The sequence below is a fragment of the Corvus hawaiiensis genome, chromosome 2 (assembly GCF_020740725.1).
Source record: "Corvus hawaiiensis isolate bCorHaw1 chromosome 2, bCorHaw1.pri.cur, whole genome shotgun sequence".
NCBI lineage: Eukaryota > Metazoa > Chordata > Aves > Passeriformes > Corvidae > Corvus > Corvus hawaiiensis.
Window position 1 is genome coordinate 92319964 of NC_063214.1, and position 23017 is coordinate 92342980.

General features: G+C 41.3%; 1 protein-coding gene across 3 annotated transcripts; it reads left to right on the top strand.

The window, feature by feature from the left end:
- Nucleotides 1-2847: 2847 nt before the first annotated feature.
- Nucleotides 2848-22832, top strand: NMS (neuromedin S). Of its 3 annotated transcripts, none has more exons than XM_048325720.1 (8): nt 2848-2981; nt 16697-16752; nt 17124-17174; nt 18277-18336; nt 20694-20729; nt 21147-21188; nt 22162-22192; nt 22681-22832. In XM_048325720.1, exons 1-8 carry the CDS (start codon nt 2912-2914, stop codon nt 22695-22697), a joined length of 363 nt encoding a protein of 120 aa, XP_048181677.1. In that variant the 5' UTR covers nt 2848-2911; the 3' UTR covers nt 22698-22832. The 3 variants fall into 3 exon arrangements, with proteins under 3 accessions (XP_048181677.1, XP_048181669.1, XP_048181685.1); XM_048325712.1 differs by lacking the exon at nt 2848-2981 and adding an exon at nt 16424-16568; XM_048325728.1 differs by lacking the exons at nt 2848-2981; nt 20694-20729 and adding an exon at nt 16424-16568.
- Nucleotides 22833-23017: the final 185 nt, after the last annotated feature.

Below are 23017 nucleotides of genomic sequence, written 5' to 3' on the forward strand. Positions count from 1 at the left end.
GCCGCCGCCGCCTCCATTTCCTCCCAGGGCCGCGGGCAGGCCCCAGCCCCACCGCCGGGAAGGGGAGGAAGGTGAAGGCCGCCGCGGGGACGGCTCGGTTCGGCTGCGAGAAGACGCAGCGCCGCACCCGGCCGCCCGAAGGCGGGAGGGAAGGAGGGAGGGCTGGGCAGCTCTGCCCTCCTCTCCCCGCCTCTTCCCTCCTTCCCCTCGAGTGTGGCTTTCCGGCTGGACTCACATATATACACGTGTGTACGTGTGTTTGGGTTGTTGCGGTTTTTTTTTTTTTGACGGCTAAAACATCTTTCGTAGGTAACTAATGCTCCTGTTTAAAAAAACCATATAGATGTGGAAATCACAGAACCATTAATATTGGAACAGACCTCTAGGATCTTCGAGTCCAACCGTTTCCCCAGCACTGCCAAGGCCACCACTAAACCGTGTCCCCGAGGGTCACATCCATATGGGTGCTGTGGGAAGGTGATTGCACCGCTGCCCTGGGCAGTCTGTACCCATGTTTGACAACCCTTTCCACAAAGAAATTTTCCCAAAAACCTGACCTAGATCTCCTCTGGTGCAATTTGAGCCTGTTTCCTCTGGACCCATCACTTGTACTTAGGAGATGAAATCGATCGTTGCTCGGCTACAGCTTCCTGTTAGGGAGTTGTAGAGATCAAGAGTCCCTTTCCATGTGACTCTTCCTCCCTGATGTTTCTCCAAACACTTCTTACTATTTCTTCAATTGTCTGAGGCCCACCATCAGGCAGGAAAGTTGCCCTTGGCCAGGCAGGAATGAAAAAAAAATGTAAAAGCAGCTGGCAGAGCCAGGCATTGCCCAACGCCTCACCCTGACACGGTAGACACAGGGCGGGTGTAGGCTCCAGGAGAAGAGGAACACTGCCCTAAACCACTGTGAGAAACAGCTGTAGTGTGAAGGCCGGTGTTGTCTGAATGCTGCTGTCCATAGCCTTTAGCTAAGCCCAGGCTCCTTTTCCCCCAAAGGCACTGCATAGTGCACACAGTCACTGCACACAGCTGTACACTCAGTGCTCAGCTCACTGGACAAGAAACATGCTCACAGTGGACAAGCAAAATGCTCACCTTGAGGACTCTGATACACACAAACCCCATGAAAACCCAGTGATGGTGATCTTCTTAACATCTATTTAAACAGGTCCTCTTGAGGACATATTGCAGTCTTACAGGGCACTCCTCCCTGTTAGAGGAGGATTTAGCCCCTCTGATCCATGTCTTTTCAGACTTGACTACCGTGGTGCACTTTGCTGAAGCCTGACCAAGGAAGTCCAAGGATTCTGTCACTGGTACAGATACCATGGCCAACCTATGGAGCAGAACAGGGTAATGCAAATGCGTTAGCAATTATATGCTCAGCTGATGGCTGCTGGTCTCCAGTGAAGCAGCGGAAACACAGATCTCACTGGGAACCAGTGGCCAAAAGCCAGTAATCAGAAAACCAATTCTCTGACTGACTCTCTGTTTGTTTGTATCAGCACCTTGGGACACCACATTCTTGTGCATCCCTTCCTCTCTACCTGTGAAGTAGAAATGATGATTGTGACAGTTACCTTGTTGGCAAAGCACGTTGGAAATCTGTGGCTGTCACCAGTCTGAGTCTTGCACAGGCTAGAAAGCTACTCCTTTCTTCAGGTTTCAGTGATGACTACCGTTTCAGCTACACACAGATTTATTAATAAGCAGTCTCCAGCTGTGGAACCAATTCCTGCCAGATTATCAGGCTCAATTTAGGAACTTTAACCTTTCAAGTATGTTGTTACTGACATGTATAATAATTAATCCAGTACAAAAGAGACCAATTTTCCAAATTAAGCAAAGTTAATAAGCTTTGTTGTCAGTAATCAGGCCTGAAAGTGTCTGATGAAGTTGAAGAATGTGTTGCATAGGCAACTGTACTGTTGGATTATATAGTTGCTACTTCAGGCCAACAGGATTCTTGCTACTAATAATGCTAAATCGTAGATTGTAGTGGAGTTTAGCATTTCAAATAGGCAGCAAAATTGATGTGTGAGTCTAGGTTCTTTTTAATACTAGAGAATTTTTACATTGCCAAAGAGATGTAAAGGATAAGTGAGCTGGTGAAAAGTCACCCTCCTCTCTCTGGGATATTCTAGAGTGTCTTTCCCAGATATATGATGCTAAAGCCAACGGAAGTGATGTACCCATTTTTTCTGTAAAGATATGGGCCTAAACGTAAAAAGTTGATCTTTATAACATGTTTAATGTTTATGCCACTAAAAAAAGGGGTGTATGTCCTAATAACTCTTGTATATCTTTATTCCAGGTTTGACATTTCTCCTGGAACAGTCTTACAAAAGATCCACATTTGCAGGTTGGCCACTCAGGGAAGACCAGGTGTAGCTCATTCAAGCATTTTAAGAAGTTATCTGTCAGTGGCAGGCTGTCATGACTGCCCTTGGTATAAGTTAATTCTAAATAGCATTTAAGCATACCAAAATGTTTAAATGAGCCTCTGTCTTGGACAAGGTAAGCAATCATCCATAGTGCAGTTTGCATTTGAGCACATCCAGCCTAATCACACTGAAAGAACCTTTATTTTCCTTGACCTTCCAAGCTCATCCTATTCAGCAGAAGCCTGGGCTTGCCCATATTGTTAAACTTATGCTATGTTTATTTTTTGCTCTTTGCAGTTATTTCAGGTTTAAATCCAATGCCAATTACTAGGATTAGTCTTGGTAGCCCTTTTGAGTCATGCTTTGTTTCCATAAGAGCTGACCTTAAGACAAGTCACCTGCGCAGCATCAAGTACTTGCGAAGATTTAAATCTTATTGAAATCAGTAGGAAGACGTGCTTTTCCTAGTGCACTGCCATTATTAGTGAAATCATCTGTCTGTTTCATGACTGCATTTCTGAAGCATGACTGATCACCAAAGGAGATCTCTTGGGTACAAGTACCTTGATTTGCAGATCAGACATGGCACCTTTGGTATGTAACACATTTATTAGAGTGTGATCTTCGTCACCAGATTCTGTCTCTTTCTGGAACTTAAGGGAGCTTATTTAAATGTGGTTTGTGTTGATACAAGATACAACATATAGTATACTTTGTGGCCTCTACATTATTAAGAGACACTGTGGAAATAAAAAAAAAAGGCAGGCCAATGAATGCAGGGAGATACAGCCTCACACAGATGCAGGATTTACTAATATGGCATAAATATCATACATAAAGTAGCATGTGTTTCCTGGATTTTTTAAAATATAAAATAACTTTAACAAAGAATAAAGTGCATGTCAAAAACAGCTCTTTCATAGGAAAGATTGAGGTGTGTGGAGGGACTGGGGGGACTTAGGGCTGATATCTGTAGCAAAAACATACTGCCTGTAGTAGGGGTATAATCAAATCCATAAGCAGCAAATGAGATGTGTTCATTTGAAGATTAAGTTAACTTTTTATTTTGGGTTAGAGGCAAGTTTTACCTTGATGACGAGTGCCTTGGAATTCTTAAATCTTTGCATATCATTACACAATTTGATTGCCCTTTGAGAAGGAGACAAAAAGTTTAGATTGAGGTAAGTAGGTCATTAGCTGAACCATCTAATTTATCTTATATTCTTCAGACATTTAGTCTGAGCTGGTAGTTTGAAAAGGGAAAACAGCTTTGTGAAGTTTATTAATAGCAAAGAACGAAACATGCTGCTAGACACTGGACTAGAGTAGCTAAGAACTACATTTAATTATCAAACCAATTTCAATTAAAATTGAACCTAATGATTCAAAATTAATTATATAGGTCATAAAATGAGTGCAGCCAATCAGCAAACTATCATGTCAATGTAGCAAGGTAAGTCAATTCTTTAAATAAAAATCAGAAATAACAATTGAATTTTAAGTCCCAGTTATGGGTGTTTCCCAAAGTAGAGAAATTAAGACAATTGACTGAACCACTTAGTGTCCAAAACAAGTTAGTGTATTGCAAAGCGACCTGCTACCCTCTTTTAACCCTCCCCTCTCCCCACAGCTCAAATCAGACAGCTGGATTCACCAACTTTCATTTTGCTCTATGGCTGGCAGAGTCAAACTGGCAAGCAGCTGAGTCTTAAATTCACCTGTTGCATTCCCCAAGGGACAAGTTATTTCCAGGCTACTCCCAGGTGACAAAGTTGCTGTGACCCTGCAGGTATGGCGCTCACGGTTGCATCTGTGACTTAGGCTCCAGTGAGGACAAACTGCAGCAGTGCTGCAGTGCAAACCTGCCAGTGCTGTGCCTTGCCTCGAGAGGAGCTGCAAGATTGGCATTGCACAAATAGAGAGCACCAGAGCTGCTCTAGGCTCAGTAAGAAGTAAGGCAGATTTCAGGTGGAGGTTTTTTTTGTCACTGCATTTCAAAAAGGATTATTGAGTGGAGGCAGCTGTGCTGCTCTGAACCAATACTTCTCTTTACCAGTGTTTGAGATTACACTCTAAAATATTGGAAAAAACACCTAAGGACAGCATGCTAAGCAGAAGACACAATTCCTCACATATCTGATACCAGTAGTACTGCTGTAGCAAGGGTTGGGAGAGCTGTTGTCTTCTGCTTGATTATCTCCACATTAGAAAACTGACCAGTTTTGGGGTAAGCAGAAACACCTGAAGGAGGCTGAGGGGTGACTTGGGTCATGGGGGGATGAGATTAAAAAAGAAAAGAGGGGGCAGGCAGAGAACCTGGGTCCCATTTGCTAATGAATGTATGTAGGATTAGAATATTTTACGTTAAGTGGAACAGCCTTCACAGGGACACTGAGTGCTTCAAATAATTTATAACTTGCTGTTTAGGGCTGGCTCTTGGGAGGTGGCAGATGTGGTATCTATCAGGAGGAATTTGAACATTTGTTTCCCATATCCTTATAGTTGAATAATTAATTAGGAATCACACCACTCTTGTGAAGGCAAGAAAAAAAATGTTTGTGCCAGAAATTCAAGGAAATGTAAGTCTAAAAGAGTTATCCTAAAATGACAGGCATTGTGCTACAATCCAGACTTGGGAGGGCAAGTGGGTGAGAGGTGGGACTTCACCTCTGTTGGCACATCCTCCTGACCAAGGCACTGCAAATGCAGACTGTGCTCTGGCCACAGGGAGTGACTCCCCAGGGAGGGCCCACGTCCTCCTGCACAGTGTGGCCCCTGTGCCATACCTCAGAGTGTGGTCCTCTGGGGGCATGGTCCTCATCCAAGAATAATTTTGGAGTTATTTATATGTGACTGTTTCCAATGGAAATTAAGAACCCATCATTTTACAAAATCTGATGCCTACTCCATAGTTTCCTTGACTCTTTAAAACAAACAAAAAACAACAAAAAAAATCCCCTCACCCCCCAAAAGAAGAGAAACACAAATTCTTTGTGTTTTTAGGGGATTTTTTTGCTGCCTTCCTGAATATGAGCTGTTAACTATGTTACCATGTGTCCTTAACTTACCATGCATGTTCACATGCTACAATATAAAAAAACAAAAAAAGGGACAAGGAATTTCCCCAGTCACCACATAGACAGAAATAGGGATGGGAGGAAGAATTAAGAGGAAGTAGTTGGATTGTTTTGAAGAACAGGCCTTTGGAGTTGTAACACTGAGGTGAGATGAATTCTTCAGTCACTGAAACTTACGTTGAAGTTTCTTGCCCTTGAAAAACAGAGACATCAAGATCTAGCTTTACCTTGATTCTCCGTGGCAAATTTTATTTCCTTCAACTCAATGTTTCTGAAGATATTAGAGCACAGCCCGTCTTGGGCTGCAACAATAAAATCTTGTTCTCACTAAGGTGAGAACACATAGGAGATTGTCTATTTGAAAATGCCCATTTCTAAAATAGGTGTAATTTAACCAGTTATGGCAACCACCACCAAAAAGATCCCTGAAAATATGACGGGTAGGGTAAATATGGCAAGTTTTAGTGACACTGCTTTCAGCCTCACTACAAGGAAAAGGCTTGAGAATATAAGATGATTTCAACATTTAATGTAAAGCTTTGAGATCTCCCGAAGTATAACTGATGGTCACCAACTAGCCTCTCAATTTATTCAGTTCACCCAAAGTGCAGTTGATGTTTTGGAATTGTGACCGCCAGCCATGCATCAAACCTTATGTCAGGACCAGCCATGATAGATCAACCATGAAAAGCATTAGGTTTTATCTCCAGAATTTATTCACCTAAAAAGAGGGAGAATGATTTTACATCTTCTTTCTATGTATTCAACTTAAATGAAAGAAGGTTAACAAGATGAAATTCATATTCACAGATGATCTCTGAAAAGTATTAAAAGATACTCAGTTACAAAGCATACAGTTAAATGAATAAGTCACCTGTTGCTATTGCAATTGGTATTTGATAAAAGGCAATATTGAAGGTGCCAGCTTTATACTTCAAGAAAAGAAAAGTCATTGTTTAATGCTTTATATCCATCACTGTAGTGTTTATGAAAGTATCATTGTGTTTTTTCAAGTGATGTTGCTCTAAATTGCAAAATCTACATCTGAGCTCAAAATAATGAAACGAAATAAAAAAAGAGTAAGCCAAGCCAAGATGTTGTTTTCAAGTATGAACCAAGTGTTATGATTAAAAGTACATTTTTTTAGTGGTTCAGAATACCATCTTGTAGCACAGATCCTACAGACTCTCAGCTCTTTTAAAAATATTGTGGGTAGCCTATATCAGCTGTATTAAGCATTCCTCTCTTACCATATTACAGCATAAATTCTTACTAAATACAATCTTTTTTGACCATTTGGAGCCAAACCTTTCCCTTTCTTAGGCTGTCAGCTCTTGCTGTCAGGCACTAGATCCTCTGTTCACCTTCAGGCTCTGCTCACAATAATCTTTGAGAATTACAACTATTTCTTTTTTAGTATAAGGAACACCCCAGCCCTGCATTTGGAAGCATCACACCACTTAGGCAGGCATATTTCCACAGCAACACTGTCTTTCTTTTAAGTTGTATCCCCAGAAAAGAAGGAGGCTGCCATCCATCCATCCATCCACTTACCAATTCCCTCTAGAGATTTTGTCCTTTTATATTTTTCATCATTTAACTAGTGGGCTTTCCTGGTTTGAAAAAAACCCTACCAGAGCAGTTAGCACGTACTTTGCTGCGACATCCTTATTCCCTAATTTACACATCTTTGTTGAGCACTCACTTCATTAAGGAAACTGTGTCACTAAGCAGTGACTCATTGATCCAGCCACTGCAAAGAGGGCAGATTATTTTCTCCTTCAGGAACGATAAACAACAGCAACACACTGAGCCTCATTCTCTTGGGTAACTCGTGGTGCCACATTGTGTCTTGCTCTGTTGTTGTCTAAATGCGCTCCTGTTACAGAAGTTCACAGAATTCACAGAATGTCTGGGTTGGAAGAGACCTTCAAGATGATTGAGTCCAACCCATGCCCTAGCACCTCAACTGGATCATGGCATCGAGTGCCATATCCAGTCTTTTTTTAAACACATCCAGGGATGGGTCATATCAGCTTCTGCTGTTCTCTTGATATTGCTGGAGTTAGAACAGGAAAATTAATTTTGGCTATGTTTTCTCCAAACAGAAGGCAGGGAGCTCTGCTTGATTTTTCCTTTTTTTTTTTTTTTTAATTGTCACACTGTAGTCATTATTGATGCCATGATGATTTTTTGCCTTTTCTTTTATACCCCTTTTATATACCTTTTTATAGCTTTTTGTATTCTTAGTGGTTTTTAGCCTACATTCTTAGACTTATTTTGTTAAGCTAGGAGACCAAACATCTTAGAAGCCTCGTAGTTAAAGATCAAAAAGCCCCAGACACCAAGGTCCTCTCCAGAACACATTTTTTAAACTAAGGTAGAACCATCCAGGGGAAGGTTCCTTGAGGAGAAGGGCTCACTTGAGCCTCTCACTGGGGAATCTTTGATAGATATGCTAATTAGTAAAACCTATAATGTTATACCTGATCTATTGGGTGTGGGCATTGCAGTGTGCGTTTCAACACATTCCACCTGGACGTAGTGCACCTAAGGATCCTTAAAATAAATACTGAAGTAAAACCCCTTTTTCCCTTCTAACCATGTTTGATTCTTAATTTTAAGACCAAGAAAAGGCATCATTATGAGGTTATCCTTAAGCCATTGCACACAGATTTCATCTTATCCAACTCCTTCACACAGGAAAAATCTCTTTTCTTCACTAGCATTTTACAACTGGATAAGTGAAGCATGTTATTGATTCCATGGCAAAAATAACACTGCTTTAAAACAATGCTTAATAATGGTAGTTTGATATAGAAGTTACCTCAAGACTGCCTTTCAGAGTTGCAGGCAGACCAGGAACTGCAGCAGCATCACTGTTTTATGCCAAAAACTCTGCAAATTGCTAGAACCTGCCAGGCTACGCTCTGAAGTGAATGTGTATTTCTTTTAATGTAAAACCAACAGAAATTGGATACACAAATATGTTTCTCATGTAGAACAGAGGACATTTAAAAATATTTTTCAAATGATAGCTTGGGTTTTGGAAATATATCCAATACACTCTCTAGAAATTGTTTCTGTAACTTTATTATGCCTCATGAAGCTTTATCAAGGTCTTTATTGGCTTCTTTAATGTTGTACTCATTTATCTTACTGTATTTCATCGTAGATGAATTGATTTTGACTTTACATCATTCTTCACTATCCCATTAAACACTATCTTCTTCAGACACTCTGTTGCCAGCTGGGAATATGTTAACTCTGTCAACAGAAAGAAAAAGAAAATTGAAATTGTATGCAGTTAATTCTCCTGTCTCAGGACTATTCATCCAGCTAAATAAACATTACGTGTTCTCCAGTTTCATGTGACTTCATGACAAGCACATACCTCTGGCCATCATAAATCTCTGAGGTTTGCAGTGATAAACTAGACAGGATTTGCCAGTTAGTGCACTGTATCTTTTTATATTAACATATTATGAGATGTGGTCCCAATGTGTCATCTCTGCTAAACCTCTCCTCAGTGACATGTACTTAGAAGAAAGGTACCTGATATAACCATTGATGTGGCTGCCTGTTTTGGCTTTTCCTTCATCTTTAACAATTAAGTCTTTCCAGGTAAAACCCTAAGCTCTCTGCTCACTTTTAAGTGGGGTGCCTTACAGCAAATTATACTGCAGAGAAAAGTCTGTCTTCTCCACTTACATGCTACAGAGGCTCCAGCCTCCACATTTTTCTGTAGTAGGGCTGAGACAGGCAGGGACTGCATTTGACAAAACATGAGGGATAGAGTAGTCCTCTGCTGAGTCAGAAAGTAGTTTTCCCTGTGGATAAGCTCTCCGCTCTGTTCTTTGGTCATTATTTCCTTCAAATTCTCTCAAATTTTTCCCCTTCTTCTTTGGCTTTGGAGTAATTCCTTCTTTATCTTGGAGCCTTCAGAGCCAGCAGATAGTGCAGCAGTTACCATTTAGGACAGACGATGCATTGTCAAGATGTGTTGTTATGAAGGGGAAAAGCAAGCTGGCCTTACTGCATTTTGTGCACAATGTTGCTAGCATTGGGGGACATTCAGGTGCATAATTATCCCAGGGAAAAACTGCTCATAGCTTAAACCAACTCAAGACTGAAGTAGTTTATTGAATTATTAACAGCACAGAATTGGTCAGCAACTGGTGAAAAATATATTCAAGAGCTATACCAGGAGATAAACCTCAACATTAGACACTCACAAACTGTTACTGAACTGGAAATTTTTAAACACCCTTGTATAACTAATCTCCAAATGCTCAAATTCTGCACAGGGAGGGACAAATGCCCACCGCTCTCTCCAGGGTAATGGGCTCCACTCCTGCCTACTTCTCCTTTGGGGGATGTGTGTGCTCTGGCTGTGTGTGATCCCCCACTGCTCCCAACACTCCCTGAACCCTCATGCCACCAAGTGAGACCTGTTGGGCCACAGGTGCACAATCTGCACTACATCCACTGGGTCATCCCTGCTGGGTGCCAGCTGTGTCCCCCAATCCACATGGGTGCTGCAGTGCCAGTGCTGAGCAAGGCCCCCGTCACTGTCAAACCCTGCTCTGTTACCATCACCAGGGCACTACCCTCTGTTGGAAATTTTGGTCCATCTTTTGCACATCTTTTGAAGCTCAGTCTATTTCAACAGACTCTAATATCCTGGTTCCTGTTAAACCCTGGTGATGGTCTTCATCTATAAGCAGCACCTGTTTGGGCAAGCATCTTCTCAGTTTCTGGTGTTCCACTCGTGCTTGTTGACAATCAGCTTCCTGTCTTACTAAGCTATTTTGTGAAGGGTGGTCCACAAAAGCATTCCCCCCCCCCCCCCCCAATATTTTGCTGTAAAGAAATATTTACTAAGAAGAGAAATGAAATACAGATGGAGGATAGGAACTCCCAAAATGTCTGTATTCCTGCCACCACACTATCATTCTCCCTCATTTGTCTTGTCTAGCTGGTGCATCATATTATGGGAGGTCTTTTTCTATGCATTTCTGTCTAATGGTGTGTCTAGATCTTGGACTGGAACTTTGACCCCCGTTGGGCCTGGAAAGGGCTGAGCAACACAGTTCCCAGAGCAGAGATCAAGCGAGCAGAAGGGCTCATTCATGGAGTCCTTCCCCAGGCAGGGAGAGCTTTCTTAATTCAAGGTTTGGCCTACATGGAGCAACTAAAATCAAGAAGATAATGTGTAAATTGGGTGTTAATGGATACAAATTAATTCTGTATCTATAATAAATGCCACCATGCTTCTGCAAACAGACCTTTGGGAAAGGATAACAAAAAAATCTCATTCAAATTTATTGGAGAAGGAGATTAAAAGCTTTTAAAAGACATTCAACTGTAAAATGGTTCCTTCAAAGGAAAACCTGCCTTTTGTTTGCCTGTGATTCTTCTGGACAGCTGCTTGCAGGCAGACCAGGCAGATCTTTTGCCATAGAGGAAAGATGTATGTGTTCTGGGCACAAAGGGCTTTAGGACTCAGGTGGGGAGAGAAACAGCTTCTGAGGATGAGACGCAATTCTCAGTAGAGGCTATGGACAACACATCACTACTGACAGACAGGTTTGGACCCTAATCCAAGCAGTAGGATTAGTATTAGTGGTTCTTTGTTTATTGTTGGTTTACAGTCTGGTCTGACTGCTAGACCCAGAAGTGCATTTCCATGAAACTTGCAATTCCAATATTTTGAGGCCAATAAAATCCTCTAACAACTGAAAAGTTTTGCTTTCTGATATAGTAGAGCTTTTGTGGAGTGATATAATCTAATGAGATTTAAAAAATACTCAGGCCAATGAGTGTCAAGGCATAACCGTTTTGGCCAAAGGACAGCATAAAAATTAGCTTAAGTTTTACATCTTAAGTCAGAAGGCATACAACAGTTCGTACAAATGACATTTAATGTGTAAAAGAAGCAATCACTTCATTTTCAATACCAGCAATACTCTGTAAAGATATAGCTGACTTGAAAGAGAATGAGAAAAATGAATTGCTTTCATATTAAGTAAGTCAAGTTACTTAAGAAAAACACAGGTATTTTCAGCAATAAGTGTAAGTGACAGTGTTTGAGTACTTACTCATTTTGAATGGCCCTCAACTCAGATGTCTGACAGGATTAACTGTTGATAAGTATGGCTAAGGGAGCAGAGCTTTGGGTTAAACTCTTTGCTCCTCATTCAATAAGTGACATGTAAGTTGGAGTGTCCAGAGGCTTGAGCTCCAGTTATTTAAGCACTCAGCTTCCCAGATGGGTTGGTTTTTGTGTATCATGTTAAAGTCAGGCAGATGATGGGTCATATCACTAGTACAGGGTGGATGGGTCATATGATACTGAAATAGAGTAAAGTAGTCTGGTGATTTCTTCTCTCTGGCTGGTGGGTTTAGAGTGAGTGATCTTTGAGGAAACATAGTCAGGTAGTAAAAATGGTCTGGGACTGGCTCTCCCTGTAGTCAGTTCTTGGTGAGACAAACATTTATTTTCAGCTACTCTCTTCTCATATAGTAATGGATATGTAGGATTTGGGTATTTGCCAGAAATCTGAGATGAATGATACACATGTTAAGTCCTTTACTCTAGTAATCAGTGTAAGGTGTCCACAGACTGTGGTGATCCCTCTATAAACACAAAATTATGATTTACATATAGCTATACTCAAAGAAAATTAAAGATACAAATGAAGTCATTTAGATTTAGGAGGCATGGATGAATCAGTGTCAGCATTATAATTCAACTATTAAAATCAAATTTGTTCAGCTGGTGCTGTGAAGTATGTGTCAGCCACTCCAGCATTTGACTCAGAGGCCACCTGGAAATTTATGGCAGGGCTAAGATGCCAGGAATTAATCATTCTGGACAAATCCTTGATGAAAGCTCAATTGCAGATATTGATTGAGTTATCCCACCAGTTGCCTGAGCAGAAGAGCATACTGCTTCCCTGTCCAGCTGGGGCAACACCAAATAAAATTAAGCCAAGTCAGAGCTCCAGGTTAAAGATCTTTTCAAATGTCTCAAAATCTAGAAATTATACTGATCCTTTATCCCACTGTATAATATATACAAATACTTCCCATTGCTACAGCACTCTTTCCATACAGCACAACATGATAGGTACAAATTGCTCCATTTCAGAGGAATTTACACTTCTCTGGCTGAATGTAGCAGACATAAAATCACATTTCTCCAAAAATTAGCCAAGAAACTATCCAAAAGAATGCAAATATTTAGATTCCTGGTCTAGTTTCCTAACCTCACCACTAGCATCTGTCCTCCATTTTGATGCTCTTGGTTAGTTCTTGTCTTTGAACTCCTGCCCTGTGGGACATGCTTTTAACTGATCCCCTTGAAACATTTACTTGCTGGCCTACTCAACTTTAAGACCACGGCTTTATAGCTGTAAGGTATAGCAACCCAACCACAAGCAGAAGCATAAGACTGACTATTGTGTACTTACTTGACATTCTGACAACCAAATCAGCACCTATAGCAGATACCAGTTTTACAAAAGTGTGATATGTGCTAGTAAAGCAAAGTTGGGGCACACAGCTCTGAGTGCCCAGTGGAGCCCATGTGAAAACAAAAATGAGACAAGCTCCCACTGTTTGGACCACTTGTTTGTGCTGGAAAGGTAAACAAATGTTAACTAAAACCACATCAAACACAGCCTTGTATTCAACGTAAGTAGGCACTGTTATATGTAATAGGAACAGTGGGAGATGTCTGCAGGCTCTGTGACAGGTTTGCCTCATAAATCCTCTCCATTTTCTGCAGCTTTCCTCATCTTTCCAAACAGGTCGTGGCTGAGGTATTGAAAGCCCTCAGAGCAGGATAAGGCTTTGTAGGAAGTGCTGCTGAGCTGCGGAGGGGGAGAGGCATGAGCAAGCAGAAGCAGCCGGTTGGGACGCACTCGGGAACTGCTCGATGGTGACATTTTGCAGACTCTGTCCTTGCTGTCTGCAATAACTACTGATTTCATTGCAGAAATCACTTACAAAAAGGAAACCAGCCCTTCATCTGTTTTGCCCATTGACACCAAATTTTCTTCTTATTCATTTATCAATCACAGCATGTTTTAGTCTAAAATTATGGGTGATATTGCTGTTGCTAAATATATGCCAAGCCTCCTTACTCACAATAAAAAAAAAATCCTCTTGTTTCTCATCGACTCCCTACTAAAGCTTCATTTTAAACTCACTTGTGAATCACTGTGGGCACTGAAAGTCACCCTAATTTTCTCTCTTTGTGCAGAGAGCCCAGGACCTTAAAGCAGTAATTTTATTTATCCAGTAAAAGTGTGGCTCATTAATGTGGCTTGGTGTTGATATATCCATTGGCAGAGCTGCACCTTAGCTAACACCTTTGAAATGAAACATCCAGCAGCAAAGAAAGTTCTGATTTTAGGAAGCTGAATGTGTTCATTATAAAACACCCTCATATATTTGAAATTTTAGTTCTCAACACTTTCCCCATTCTTCTCTCATACTGCACGGCTGTGATAAAATACTATTTTCAACTAGGAGATAAGTTGTGATTTTTTTTTAGTGAAGTTTGAATGAGTAAATTTTTATCTCATCTCTAAGTATTAAGCCTCACTTGATGCAAATGAATAGCTCCATAGGCTTCACTGTAGGCAAAATTTGCTGAAAGAAGACACAGAGTACACTTAGGGCACTCCATGGTAAAGGATGAAATAAAGCAGCAGATGGTTTATTGTGCATGAGAAGGAGGAAGGAAAGGTTCAGGTAGCATCCAGTATTTTATGAAAGGTAGAAGTAGATTTTACTCACCCAGCATGATCACATGCCACTTTTCCTATGCTGTTACAAAAAAAATCCCACTCCTAAACTCAGATGTGTTGAAAGAGGCTACTATATAGCAGGCTGTGTGAGAAAGAAGTGGGAATTTAGGCAGGTAATGGGTCACCTGAGGAAGAAGGCAGAAGACTGTGCTTTTCTACTCAGATAGGGAAAGCCAGAGAACCACATCCCATTACAGTGAACTATCACTAGCAATCTGGTAATAATTTATAAGTATTCTTTTGTAAAAAGATAGCAAATTATTAGGATTTAAAAGGATTGGTATCTCATATGTTAACATTAAAAAAATAATAACAAATAGTGAATCTTTAATGGCTCTCCAAAATCCCATGAGTCTGCAGCATGGGAGTGATTTGGATGCAAGATCTGTGATAAGCATGGCAAGAGAAAAACTGTTGGTGAAAAATAATTTTAAGTTTGGTTAAAGTGTTGAAAGACAGAAAGAAGATAGTTAATATGAAAATGTGTAATCCTTCAGAGTATCTTTACCTTCTCTCATTTTACTGTCTGCCTGTGATGAGCCCAGCTCACACTTAGTGGGGCTCTGCTTTCACATTTCTGTGACTACACTGGCTTAAATAAATTACACCAAACACAAACCTGCTTCTTGCTGCTATCAAAAATTAAACACCATCCTCCTTTTATGAGCGAATTTAACAAACACAGACAGTCCTTTCACTCCAGGATTTCATGGGCTTGGGTAGAAAGCAGGACCACTGCAAATAGGAGCTATGGGCTTCCTGGAACCCTGCATCTTCTTGTTAATGAAAGCCTGGGAGGATTTGCTGTGAGAAACTATCATCACAAAACTTGCTGCAATCTGCTTTAGCTCCCACTAATTATACAGTCAGAGGGACTAATCTCTTTGAATTCTATCCTGTCTTGAAACTCCCATTTCCACTTAAGACAGTGTGAATCTGACAGCTGAGTGTCTACTCCAGCAATGTCTGACCTCTCCTGACATCTCCCTACTCAGATTATTGCCCCCAAAAGGCTGTGATGAGGCGAAGACAGCTGTCTCTCCCAGGGGAAGGAACAAAGGGTGAACTAACAGTGTTGGGGTCACTCGGCTGCTCCAGTGCCTCTTTACATGTTCAGGACACACAGCTGTGTAGCTGACAAAGTCGATGAAGTCTGGCTCCCTTTTTCTTGGTGAGAAAGCAGGTGTGTCTCCTCCCTGACTGTTCTGAGATGCTCCCACTAGGAACAGTCCTACCGTCATCCTTTTAGTGTGCAGCACAGCCATTGAGGGACATTATGAGATGAGGTGGGATGCTGTGAAAATAATAGCTTCTGCAGCTCCTTATGTCTCATATCCCACACTGGAGCCGTTGCCTCCCAAGCATGTCGAGTCCATAGAATCATAGAATAGTTAGGGTTGGAAGGGATCTTAGAGATCATGTAGTTCCAACCCCGCTATGTTAGAAGTTGGACAACTGAATATGTATTTGCTTCAGCAGGCCCAAAGTCTATAAAAAAAAGAGTTTGGGAGGGCTCTGCCTTTCTCAGTCTGTGATCTGATTAGAAAGCATTGCCCTTACAACTTGCACAGAGAAAACCAGGAAGAGTTTTCCATAGTCAAACACAATGATTAAATCAGGAAGAAAGGAGATTCACTTCCTGTTGAGAGCAGATCTGTATCTCTTCTACAGCCATACCCACTGCGAAATGAACAAAGAGGTGGATGGCCTTCCTTATTTCACGTGAAGGTAAATGTAGTAAAATGGGCCAGGACTTGTTCAATATGAAAGTTCACATCCTTTCTAATTAGAAGGCAAACTTTATTTCCCAAACTGCCATGAGGAGAAATAATTTCCAAACACTCAGCAAGCCCTACTACAAAACAGAATTTTCTGTTGCTCCGTCATGTGACCATGCACAGCATCTTCTTTTCATCTCTCACTCTTTCCTCTCAGTCACCTCTTGTAGAAAAGCAGCTTTGACGGAGAGTTCTCGGGGTTGGAGAACGGGGTCCCTACGGCTGGGGTGGGGGTTTCTCGTCACGGCGTGCCGAGCCGCGGGGCGGTGGGGGCGGCAGTGCTTGTCCGGCAGCGGGAGCGACACCGGGAGCGACAGTGGGAGCGCTGCTTGGGACCGCCCCGGCGCCCATTGGCTCGGCGGCTCCATATGGGGCTCGGCGCGGCCCCATAAAGGAGCCCGTCCGCTCGCCCATCCGTCCATCCCCGGCCCGCCATGCCCTCGGCGCCGCCTGCCCTGCCCTGGCTCCTGGCCGCCTGCTGCCTCTGCGCCCTCCCGCGGGGCTCAGGTACGTCCCGGCACCGGCGTCAGGGGAACGCGAGAGAACCCGCGGAAAGGGTCGGCTCCTCTCGAGAGAGGAGCGCCGTCGGGGCTGGGCTCCGCGGCATCCCAACGCACCCGTGTCCCGTCCCGCAGGGTTCCCGCAGCCTTTCTCGCGCTACCGGGACGGTGTGGAGCTGCCCCAAAACCAGGTACGTCTGTCATTGTCGTCTGACAGCGATGCGCGGTGGAGAGGTAGGGTAGAGACGAGGAAGGTGGAAAACGACACTCATCTTTGGCAGGGAAAAGAGGTAGGAAATCGGCAACGGAGTGGCAATGCCTTATTAAAAACCCTGGGGGAGATGGTAAAGAGAGGAGGGAGGCTGGCGCCCTGTGCCCTCCGCAGCGGCAGGTGGAACAGGTGTGGGCAGGGGTATGGTGTGCAGCCGGGTGCAGAATAGGACACCTGGGTCAGCAAAAGCTGGACAGGCTAATAACGAGCCAGTCCCGACTTCCCGAGTGAAAACACAGGTCCGAAGGTATGATAGACTCACTGTTAATGTCTATTCTTTACTTTTTAAAGCAACTGGCACTGTGTTTCAGTCAATGGATGGAAATGTCGGATCAGCCTCAGGTAATTTGACTCTGGTAGTGTGTTTGATCTGCTGAGACTCTCTCCTCCAGACATACTAATTGTCCTGTATAACCCGGAGCATCGATGCCTGCAGGTGGCACAGCCTCTGCCAGAGAGCCAGCAGCTCTGGAGAGCAGAGCTGGTTTGTTGGTGTATGTGCTCTCCTCCCAGTGAAGCTAATGCGGACCTAAAGGAAAGCACGGGTTTGTTTTTCCTTTCTTGCCATGCCAGTAGTAGCTAACACTGAAGCAAGAAGTGGCGGACAGTTCTGCAGGAGTTAAAGGTCCTATGTGGTCCTGGCTCGGTGCCTGGTGGGTGGATGGGTTTTTTCTGGGGTGCTCAGAGGAGAGGGGAGCAAGGGGAAGTTTTCACAGATCACTTCTGCTGGCCCAGAGCTTACAAACACTTTAGAAGAAAAAATTAGTATGTGAAAGATCAGCTACACTGCATTTAATATCGAGCCCAAGGGTTATTTTCAAAGTGGGGAGAAAAATATTTGCAGGATCAGGAAGTATTTGGAAATTTTTAACATTTTGTGCTGATTTTTTTCTGTCTGAAATCTTACAGTTTTATGAACCAAGACTTGTAGAAAACTGTTCCCAGAGCCTGTTTTTGAGGGGTCTTACACCTCACTTCCTTTGAAGCTGTAGTTCTTACCTAATGTGATTGCATGCATAAGCAAATCCCTGTCCTGTGGCAATGACTATGGGACAGTAATTTCAGTATTCATGGTTAATGATTATAGCATTGATTGACTGAAATGCTTGTAGGTGAAAAGGAGCACAGATTAAACATGGCACAAACCAAAGCTATCCCTAGAACAATTAGCATAGAAAAATGTATTTTAAATGTGAGGTTGATTTAGATCTCTTTATAGCACCAGACTGTATTGACAACTGTTGTATTCTGCGTATTCTCCTCAAACAAGAGACTAATTTTTCAGCTCATAATAGCATCAGTAAGTTTTCCCCTGCTACGAGTGTTTTTAGTGAACTGTGCTCAATCTAAATTGATTCAGGATCAGAATCAAGCCTGTTTTCTATCAAACCATGTACACCACATTCTCCCAGTAAATATATTAAAGTATTGCTTGTTTTTTCAGATCTCCAGCACTGTTTTGGATCTCTGTTATTCCATATTCAACAGCATGCATAAAAATGAGGTAAGGGGCCATTGTTTCTTTTGTTTCAAAGCACCCCTTTCTTAAACTTAAAAAGCAACCACTCCACGATCAACTTTTTGACATTTCTCTCCAAACAATAATGTAGAATCTAATAGTGTGATGGTTTAAGAGATGTAGGAGAGTATATAAAATATTTTCTTCTTGTTAGTAGTTTGCATGTAATTCTTAGTTACTTTATTTATATGAAATTGCTGTTTTTCACCAATTTAGAGCTCAAGAACCAAAACATGCACCTACAGTCAGAGTATTTTAACCTGACCCTCAGTTTTGAATAACACTGGGTTAAATATGCTTAAAAGATACATAACACTGGATCAATAGCATACCTTGTATCATGCTGAACATGGAGGTGTATGAATTGCTTTACTGATTTTAATACTCTATTTGAAATGGTCTTGGGGTTTCTTTGTGTTTCTGACTCAGATTAAAGAGATTAAGTTGAGGAGTTATTGAGTACAGTTCTTTTTTGTTAGTGCAGTCATATAAAGACCCACCTCAGTGTCAGTTCTGCTTTATATCACTATTTTATTATCACCACTTCATTAACAACCTTTTCCAGAAAATTCACTCACCCCCGGGTGTAAGCTAAAAAGCCAGTTTACTTGTGGAGGCTGAGTCCTCTGTTGTTTCAAAACAAGAGTAGATCCTGCAAGACAATAATAGAAAGTATTTTGAAATGCACTTCAATATCTCTTCTTGCCAGTGTCTTTGGCTTATTATAATTCCAAGCATGCTTTCCTGAAGCAGTAATAAAACTCTACAATACTGAAGCTGATAGTATAAAAAAATTCTAGCATTTCAGTCTTGAATGTCTAATAAATGTTTTTGAGTTCACTATTGACTCTTATGCCTCCACGACTTAGCTAATGAGGGAACATCCAGAATCATCTGGTAACTTTGAACAGAGTCCTATTCCTGGTTACTGTTGTAGTAACTAACTTTGCAAAAAATGGTGTCCTCAAGATTAGAAGCTGAATCTCATACAATAGCCTTTCAAAAAATATGAGCTACGTGTCTGCAATATGATTTCTAGGTGTGGTCTGAGTAAAGCAGCAGATAAAGTAAATATGTGAAATATGGAAAAAGAACTATGTGACGTTTTACCCAGCTGATCGAATCTCATATTACATGAAGTTATACTTTCTTAGCCCACAAGGAATCTTGAGAATACACTACAAACATGAGTCTGTACGTAGTGAGTCCAAGGAAAAAGTTATGAAATCCTACTAATGGCAGCTGAACTTAAATTTCTACATTATCCGATATTTCTGTGAATAAAAAATAATTATTTAGTCAGAGTTAGAGATTCTATAGAGAAGGTAGGTGGGGTTTCAAGAGAATGAATGAGGCCTCAGCACTGTGAAAGGTGAAGTCCATGGCAATTTGGGCTTGAATGGGACTTGAACCCCACCTGGGGAATTTAAAATATTTTGTGAGAGCTAAGACTAACATCATCGTCTAATCTTTGGGTAAACCTTGTAGATGGTGCTTTCAAAGAAAGCAAAAAGAGCTATCTAAACCCATCTACATCACAATCACTTCACTGTGTGTTCGAAATTTCCATCCTAGAGTTGTTTGGAAGCTCAGTTTTTACCATATTTCTTCCACATAGTAATCTCTCACCTGTTATAAATTAGTTAGGATAGTTGAAACTTCAGGCTAAGTCATGAGTCAATCTCTGTCTTTGCTTGGTATGTAATAATCATATCAGAACAAGGGTAGCATTCATATTGTCTCTGCAGTAGTCTCCTCCTTTGCATACTTTAAAGCACCTTGATTGAGCAGGAGGGCTCCCAAACCATGGCTGCAGGTTCAGGGCTGCGTTACATGTTGAACTTAGTCTGCTCATGTAAAGTCATGGGGAACATTTCTATTCCCTGAAGTAAGGCTGAGTAGAAAAATGAGCAATTTTCTGAAGAATAAAGAGTGCAGGGGAAGGCTTAAACCCAGCAATCTTTCCTGGGTTAAAACCAAGAGCAGTCTGAAAGGTGAAGAGCAGCCACATTTTAACAAGGTAAGAGCTATCAGTACAATTCTAGCCTGAGGAGTGGAGCTCCAGTCTAAGCTCTGCTTCACCCCCCAGAGCATGGCTGCACTTTGCTGTACAGCAAGAGAAGCCTGTTGAATGATGGTAATGAACAGAGTAACATTCCAGGCAAGACTCCACATTAATCTTTACAAAGATCAGTTTGCTGCTGTTCTTACATCAGTCTGTGATAAGTGTAAGGTTATCTCTCTTCTCACATGGAGTGTACCAACCTCATCAGTAATAGAGGGTCACTGTAACAAACCAAAACATGCCGGCATCTTGATTAACTTACAGTGTCCACTTGCAGGAATCACAGATTGCTTCTGCAAAGTTTACAAAGAAGGTATGTAAATGTGAAGACAAGCAGTGGCAGTAGCAGTGGCTAGGGAAGTATGTCCCTTTCCTTGTTTCTTTTGCTGCTTTTTTAAAGTCACCTTGTTTTTTTTCAGTGGTTGGGAAGTGATCTATGCTGACCCTGCTTATACCCGATGCGTAAAGCTTTCTTTTATATCTCTTCTAAACCCTGTGAATCTTTAATTATGGTAATTTATTATATTTACACTCGACACAATGTTCTTTAGGCATTAATTTTTAATCAGCATCCCAGATGAATGGGCATTGGGGACTATCAAAATCTTGTTTGCATGCTGCTGAAAAAGGCCCCAAATTACCGATATTCTGATAGAAAGGTAAAATTTGGCAACGGATCTATGGAACTGAGTTTAAAGTGTTTTGTCATTGTTTGTGTTTGATTTTACAGGACAGTCATGGAACTCTGGGGCGGCCTTTCTTCCTTTTCAGGGTATCTGAGTCTCTTCATTTTAAAGATTCTCAATAGCGGACATTGTTATATGTTCACAGATGAGCAGCTGTTTCACAAATTCTTGCTGCAGTTGTTTTGAAGAGAGGCCAAATATCCCTTGCTTGAAAGCTTAGGGAGCCATTTGCTCGAAAAGCTCTGGTTTGACTAAAATATGACAAGATAATGAGATCTGGGGTACTAATGGATTAAACACTTATTTTTGTTTGAAGATACGCCTCTGCAAATGTTTTATCTTGAGCCAAATCATCCATGTGGCTTCTATCTCTGAGACTGTCAAGGTGCACTGATGCTAAATAAATTAGATCAAACATGTGCCTGAGCTGAGTGTCCACCTGGTTTGAGAGGGCTGGCAGGAAGCAAAGTCACTGCGTAACGGTGAAAAGCCAAAGCAAAATGATCATCATTTCTGTCATGGTTTTCACCCATGGGCTTGCTGAGCTATGACATGGTCTAATACCCAATGTGCTGGTTTAGACACTCCCTGATTAACACCAAAGTAATTTTTAGGAATATCTTGAACACATTTTAAAAAATTTAAAATATTGTAAAGTAGGTCATGTCAGGTAACCAGAGTCCCAATTTGGCAGTAATTTATGTTTAATTCAAGTTATTTCAAGTGTGTCCATCCAGGTTCTTTCAGTGCTGGTATTTATATGCTCTTTCTTAGGCATGTGCCTATACTACCCCAACGAATTGAGATCCAAACCCTGAATGAGAATAATTAAAGCCAGAATGTTTAGGTTTTTGGGCAGAGGCTGAATGAAAATTTCTCATATTCAAAGGCATAACCCACCCTGCATGGGTCCCCTGTCATTTGACATGTTGCTGTAAAGAAAATCTTACTACAGTCTTATACAGTCCTCTGTCTGCACGATGGGAATGTATTTTTGGTGTGCTTATAGGTCTGTAATCCATTACTTCTTTGCAATCACCTAATTATTATATTTTTCAGCCTCGAAATGGAAGAACTATTGAAGGCAGTGGTAAGTAGGCAGCCAAAAGCATAAAGAATTTCTTCTTCCTTTTCACTAATGATGATCCTCATGACGAAAGAAGGTCCTGAGAAGCATTACAAACCTAGTACCAATCTATGAAACATACATTTCATATGGCCACTGAGAGTTGTCTTGACAGAAACATGGGGTTTTTTCATGCTCACAGACTTAAGAGTACACACCCTTGACAAAGGGATGGTTTTCTTCATCATGCTTCCATACTCTAAAAGAAGGTCAGCAGGGTTACAACATGGTAGAAAGAGAATTGTGTGAGGAGGGAGGATTCATGTTTGAGCAAAAATAACAGATTTGGGTGCTTATCTAAACTTTCAAGCATCTTAATCTTCTGGTATTAGAATCTGAAGCTATTTAATTTCTAACTTTGAGAAGAACCAGATGCACAGAACTCTGAGTACTAAGTCATATTCACATCAACATCTCAACATAAAAGATGATACTGTGTTAATTCATTTCAGAATACCGTGGAATATGAAGTTCATGGATTCATTTACCAACTCGATGACTTGGTTTACATAAAGGAAAGAGACTTCCCATTGCACTGGTTGTCTATTATGTGACGCAGTTGTCTGGAATTTGCTGTTCCATGTAATAAATTTGCAATCAGTAATTCTTTTTGTTGTCCTTTTTTTATTGAAGCCCATACCAGGCTTCCTTGGGCTATAGTGGAGCAGTGCCTGGTGCTAGCTGTAATCAAAGGAAATCAATGATCTCAATATCAACAATTTTCAAATCCAACAGTGAATTTTATAACATCTTCTTTAATATGGTCATAAATGATAAGCTTGTCCTTTT